Source organism: Coturnix japonica, chromosome 28, assembly GCF_001577835.2.
Source record: "Coturnix japonica isolate 7356 chromosome 28, Coturnix japonica 2.1, whole genome shotgun sequence".
In the NCBI taxonomy this organism is placed as follows: domain Eukaryota; kingdom Metazoa; phylum Chordata; class Aves; order Galliformes; family Phasianidae; genus Coturnix; species Coturnix japonica.
Window position 1 is genome coordinate 3,093,250 of NC_029543.1, and position 6,219 is coordinate 3,099,468.

The window sequence follows — 6,219 nt, forward strand, 5'->3', positions numbered from 1 at the left end:
CTCTGCCTTCTCGTCGTGTCTCTGTGCCCGATTCTCTCTGCTTTCCGTAATCCATGTAATTCGTCCTCCTAGCCTCTTTTTCCTCTCACCTCTCGCTACCTCCTGATGCGTTGTCTAGCGCTATCTTCGTTATTAGCTCCCTGTTGTATCTGAGACTGTTTTACCTGCTTTCTTCACTCTTACACATGCTCACTGCATTCATCTTCTCACTCTACACTTGCACAAAGGTGACTTCCCTATTCTCTACTGTCCGTGTCTGCTTCTTGCCTTGAGAGCAAGTTACTATTGAGATAAAATGAATATATACTTCGTTACAAAACACATACTTCTGCCCTGGCGTCCCAACAGGATGGTCTTCTCTCAAAACATCTCTTGTCGTCTCCCCAGTGCTCCGTCGCATGCGTACATTCTTGTTCGTTTCCTCTCCTCTCCTCTCCTCTCCTCTCCTCTCCTCTCCCCCAGAGCTCCGCTTCCAGAACATCAGCTCGTTGGGCACCGCGGTGGCTGCGCTCTGGGAGGCACCAACGCGCAGCTTTGCGTTCTGCTCCGAGCGGCAGCGTGTGCCGGGAGCTCCACGGCCGGGACACTGCGAGCAGGAGGAGGTTCTTGCGCACAGCTCCCATTGGCAGACAGGCACGGCAGCGCCCCGAGCCCCCCCGCCCCCCCTCCGCCCCCAGCCGGGCGCTGACGGTGCCGCTCCTCCCGTAGGGCCGCTGGAAGCACCGGCGTGTTACCGGCTCGCCGTGCACGGCCGCGGTGCGGAGCAGGACTGGGCCACCTTCGCTCTGCAGCATCACTTCGTCGGCAACAGTATGTGGGCAGCGGGGACATCGCGACCCCTCAGTGCCCCACGGAGGGTCGGCCGGACTCTCAGTGTCCACTTCCACCCCGTGCAGCCTCATTGGCCGCCTCTGTCCGCATCAACGCCAGCACCGACGGCGCCGTGCTGAGCTGGGAGCCGTCCCCACGTGCTGCGTGCCCCGGGGCGCTGCTGGGGTACCGGGTGTGCTACGCGGCCGAAGGGGACAACGTGACGTGTGAGTGGTGGCACCGCCGCCAGGAGGGTCCGGGGGGCTGTGGGGGGGCAGCTCTGAGCCATGCTGCCCACACGGTGTCACTTATAGATGGAGAATTGGACGCATCAGCATCTCAGTACGCGCTGCGAGACCTGAAACCAGGCACCGCCTACAGGGTGGGCGTCCAGGAGGTGGCGGCGGGCGGAGGGGGAACCTGCAGTGCCCGGTGGCACTTCCAGACCGCGGCACTGGGTAACGGCGAAGCACCTCCTCCCCTTCTCATGGGGACCCTGCGGTGTCCCATTGGGAGCAGGGAGGGGACATGGGGCCAGGATGTCACCGTCACCCAGAGGTTCTCACCTGCAGGTGCCAGGACAGCGGCAGGGAGCTCCAACCTCAAGTACCTGGGCATCTCGTTGGGGCTCCCCGCAGTTGTCCTCATCTACCAGCTGAGCAAGAAGAGGTGAGAAGAGGCAGCACTACGGCCCCTCTCTGCCCCCTTCCCCCCCACACATTGACCCCACTGGAACCTCCCCAGGCTCCACGGGATGCTCTTCCCCCCCCTGCCCAAACCTACGGGCAGTGAAGCCCTCCGATTCTCAGCCAGTGAGATGAGCCAGGTGAGCTGCAGTGTGTACCCCGGGGTGAGCTGTGAGGCCAAGACCTCCCAGCACAGCGTTCCTTCTTTCTCCCCAATAGGACAAGCCCTGGAAAAGCTTCGTAGAGCCCTCAGAGCATCTCAGCCCCGGGGAGCTGCTGGTGATGGAGCTGAGCCCTGAAAAGGAAGCGGCCACCAACACACGGCCCCACACACCACAGCTCAGCCCCAGAGAACAGACAGAGCCACTGCAGCCACACTTCAATATGGAGCTGCCCTTCACGTACCGGCGGCAGGAGGTTCTGGATCCGGAGCCAGTGGGGTCAGGGGGGGTCCCCATCTGTGGCCCCCCGGCCGCAGAGGAGGGTGTGGGGAACTGGGGGCTGAGCCAGGTGCTGGCGCCTCTTGTGCTGCTCAAACCCATCACCCCACAGGATCAGGAGAGTGTGGGGCTGCTGCAGGAGAAGGTGGTGCCTTAGGGATCCCAGGGATGGGGGACAGGCGGGTCCCTCGGGCAGTGAGGGGGTGATGCTGAGGGTCTGGGGGGGCTGATGCTGAGCATCCAGGTGAGATGCTGAATTCACTCCCCAAGGTATAGTGGCTCTGCGGGCACTTTCCTGGGGGTTTTCTGATTTCCAGGAGCTCCACTGCCCTGCACAGGGCTGGGACCCGGTGAGGAGCAGTGCAGCCCGAAATGAGGGCAGGGGGCTGCGGGCTCAGCTCCCTGCGTGGGGGTGGAGATGTTTCCTTGGACACGAGGAAGCTGCTTTGGGAGCACATCAGAGAGTGAAGGCTGCATCCCTGCCCCCGTGGGATGAGGGCACAGCAAACCCCAGCACGGAGCACCAGAAAGTAAAGAAAACCAAACAGCAGCGCTCCCGTGCTCTTCTTGTCTCATCTGGGTCAGGGAACTCCAGGATTTGCTGCTGGGACCTCAAGCTGTGGGGTGAGACCCGTGGGGCTGCGGGGCTGCGCTGTGCGCCTTATCTGGGGCAGAACCTTCGGCAGCGGTTTGCGGTCCGTCTGCCCCACACTGAGGGCGGAGGCGGCCTCCGGTTTGTGCTGAGAGAGCAGAAATTAACGCTGAGAAAACAGGAACGGTTTTAAGAAGCAGAGGGAGATGTGGGGAGAGGCAGCGTGCCCGACCACCCCTCCCGTCCCGCTACACGAGGGGTCTCCCCCCCTTCGGCTACTGCTCGGAGCACCCCGGGGTGAGCAGGTCCCCGCGTTTTGGGGCGCTCCGTCGTGTCCGCTGTCACCGCATCGGAGCCACCGACGGTACCACGAGGTGGCAGCAGCCCCGCGCTCCCCCCGGCAGCCACGCACCGCCGTCCTCTCGCAAACCGACCCCAGCCGAGCCCCCACCGCGCACATCCCGACCCGGCGGGGTTATGGGGCAGCACAGCACATCCCCGCCGCGCAGCGCTGACACTTCCCCGGCTCTAACGCAGCGCTGCAGCCCCACTCCGCCCCTCCGACCCCAAAGCGGTGGGGCTGAGGAGGAAGGACGGGCGGCCAGCAGCCCCCCGGCCCCCACAGCGCTTCTTTGTAGGGCTTTGGGCTGCGAGATGAACCCGACTCGCAGCTCACCCCGCTGCGCTGATCGCCGCCGCTCGCAGAGGAAGTGCTGCGTTACTGGAGGGCAGCGCTCGGGTCGCAGCCCGGCCGCTGTTTACAGCCCGGCTTTTAGGGTCACGGCTCGGGCTGAGCACATGGCCCGGCACGGGGCCAGGACACGGGCACCGCGATCCGACGGCGAGACTGAGGCAGGACAGCGAGTTCCCTGCGCTGCCTGAACAACACCCCAAGGGGGGATGGAGGGGGTGGGGGTTCTCTCCGTGCTCGCGGGGTCACCAGCCCGTTGTGTCCCTTTGGGGACGGCCCCGTCCCCATCGGCACGGTGACCCCGTGCACCCACAGAGCCCGTAGGCGCAGCGCTGGATGAATTAATGTAGCCTCGTGTGATGCCAGGTAGCAAGAACGAGCGGCTCAGGGTTCCCTAATGAGTTTAAACGGCACGGAACTATTTTCCAAAGGAGTTTCCGGGAGCGGCCGGGCAGGAGGCGACATGAGGACGGCACCGGAGCGGCACAGGGACGGCTGCAAGGACACTATGTTGGCCAACATCGATACCGCACACAACCCGGACACGCTGCGGCCAAGTGCGGGCTGAGAACGGGCAACTCATCACACGGGAACGCGGGACTCCTCCCGGGCGGATGAGGAGCGAAAGTCATCCCTCAGGAATGGGGAAAATCCCGCAGGAATGGGGAAAAGCGCAGCCCAAAGTGGCGGCCACAAAGAAGCCCCAAAACCGCCCCAAAACCGCCTCAAAACCGCGACCGTCCCCTGTTCCGTGTTGGATATTTTCCTTCTCAGAGCGGCTCCGAGGACCCCACGAGCCGCACACCGCGTTCCCCGACGCCCCGAGCCGCCCAAATTCCGGCCCCGTCGCGGTTATTTTCGGAGCTGGTCACCCGAACCACGTTGTGCTATTCCCGGTCCCGGCCGTGGGAGCTCCGCACATCCCCGCACCCACGGCGGTGCGTTACCCACCCCCTACCCCCGACCCCGGGGCACCGCAGTATTGCAGCCCCCACTACGGCCCCGAGCTGATGGAGCAGCAAACCCGGAGCTCCGGAGCTGCACCCTCAAAACCCCACAACCTTGTGGGGTCCCCAAACCCCCCATGTTCCAAAACGACCCCGGGCGCTGCCGTGCGTTACACCGAGGGGCGCAGCGGGGCGGAGAAGCAGCAGCTCCCGGTGCGGTTTTGCAGCTCCGGGTGTTTCTGCGCTGCGTTTCGCAACCGACAACTGCAGACACACACACACACACACACACACACACACACACACTCTCACATTCACACTCAGGATGAGGTTTTTCTTTGCCGTGAGCGTTATTTCCAGCACGGAACAGAAAGCGGCTCAGAGCGGGGACACAACGGGGCGGCTCAGCGCTCCCCTCCCCGCTCCGTGGGTCGGGGCGGTCACGGCTGCGCTTTGGGGGCGGTCAGAGCCGGGGGGCAGCGCGATGCCCGGAGCTTTACGGGCGTTGGCAGCAACGCAGCGGAACCGGCGGCCCGAAACGGGTCAGCACGAGGTTCGACGGGGCCGCGCTGAGGACAACGGCGGTGCGGGACGCCGAAAACAGCGCCGGGTTGGGCAGCAAAACTTCAATGTCTGCACGGAGCTGAACCCGCAGCAAACAAGCCGACATCCGCGGGTCCCCCTGCTCTGCCCGGGGGAAACTCCTCCCCAACGCTTTCCCTGTTTTTCGCATTGGGAACCACCGGAAAGCGGAGCAAACCGCGCTGCCGCCGGCCACAACCAGCCCGGCCCTGCCCCGACGGGACGGCCGCATCACAGGGCGGCTTATCAGGAAAGTCCTCTCTCTCAGAGCACTGTAAACCCTCTGACATCACAGCAATGAGGGTCACGCAGGCAGCAGCCGCTGGCTCCATGCGGGCGGGGTGTAACCGTGGGTTACGTGTGATCCGAGGGGTTCAATGGGACAAATCCCCCCCCGTCCCCGCAGTTTATCGGCAGAGCAGCGCGGCTGTTTGTTGGGAGTCACAGCCCCACGGGGTCAGGGGATGCAATGACGGCCTCACGGGGTCAGGGGATGCAATGACGGCCCCTTCGGCTCCATTCCCTGTTGTCCTTCAGTGCTAAAAGCTGAGCTGCAAACTTAGTATGAGGCAGATGTGAGCTCCAGCAGGGGCTCAGCACAGCACATCGATGGGGGCTCTGTGCAAAGGGACCTCCAGGAGGGATGTCAACAAGGGTCACACTCCAGGTATGGGGACAGGGGTCCCCATCACATGCTGCCGTCAGGTGACTGCATGGCTTCTCCTTCTTGTTGTTGTGGTTGTTATTGTTTTTCTGGCCCTGGCCCTGCACCAAGAGTCAAAATATTTGTGCCCGTGTTTGTGCCCATAGGGAGGGCCCTGGGGACACCACACCGGGACCTGGGGCTGTGGGGGAGGGGTAAGGAGAGGGGCTCTCCACCAGCCCCAGCCCCGCGGCTGCTGTTTACCCATAGACATGTTTGTGAGCCCTGCGCAGCTGCTTCCCCGCTCCAAAATCATTGGACAAAAGTCAAAAGCTGTAAAAAATTTCCACTGTCCACAAGAGGGGCTGCTTTCCTCCACCAGCTCACACCAAACACACACAGAAGACCCTCGGAGCTGTTGTGGCTGCATGGCACATGCTGCATGTCCATCTGTCTGTCCATCCACTCCCTCTGTGCACAACACAGAGCTGGGTCTGTTCAATCTCTCCCCATCGTGGGCAGCTGAAGCCCCGGAGCTCTGCAGGAGGAGAGGCCATTCCTGTCCAACCTGCATAGAAATCCCCCATGTTGGGCTGTGGGCAGCAGCAGCTCCGGTGTCCCCACATGAAGGGATACCCCAGGGACCCAGTTTTACAGCACTGGAGCAAAAGCAGTGGAAAATAATGGAGGAAATTGTGGGGGGGGGGGGGGGCAGCCCCTTTGCTGGCCCTGTATCTTACAGACCTGCACCTAAACTCAGCCGTATCCCAGCTGTAGGACCCCATCCCCATTGGAACTCCCACCATGTGGCCCCCAACACGCACAGCT

General features: G+C 63.0%; 1 protein-coding gene across 1 annotated transcript in view; it reads left to right on the forward strand.

The window, feature by feature from the left end:
• IL12RB1 (interleukin 12 receptor subunit beta 1) overlaps positions 1-2,489 on the forward strand; it is a 14,535-nt gene extending 12,046 nt beyond the window's left edge. Inside the window, exons 9-15 of the mRNA XM_015886803.2 lie at positions 463-633; positions 709-810; positions 897-1,037; positions 1,125-1,268; positions 1,383-1,479; positions 1,555-1,636; positions 1,716-2,489. Of these exons, the coding sequence (XP_015742289.1) occupies positions 463-633; positions 709-810; positions 897-1,037; positions 1,125-1,268; positions 1,383-1,479; positions 1,555-1,636; positions 1,716-2,093 (1,115 nt within the window). The 3' untranslated portion in view covers positions 2,094-2,489. The remainder of the gene's footprint in view (positions 1-462; positions 634-708; positions 811-896; positions 1,038-1,124; positions 1,269-1,382; positions 1,480-1,554; positions 1,637-1,715) is intronic.
• The last annotated feature ends 3,730 nt before the right edge of the window (positions 2,490-6,219 follow it).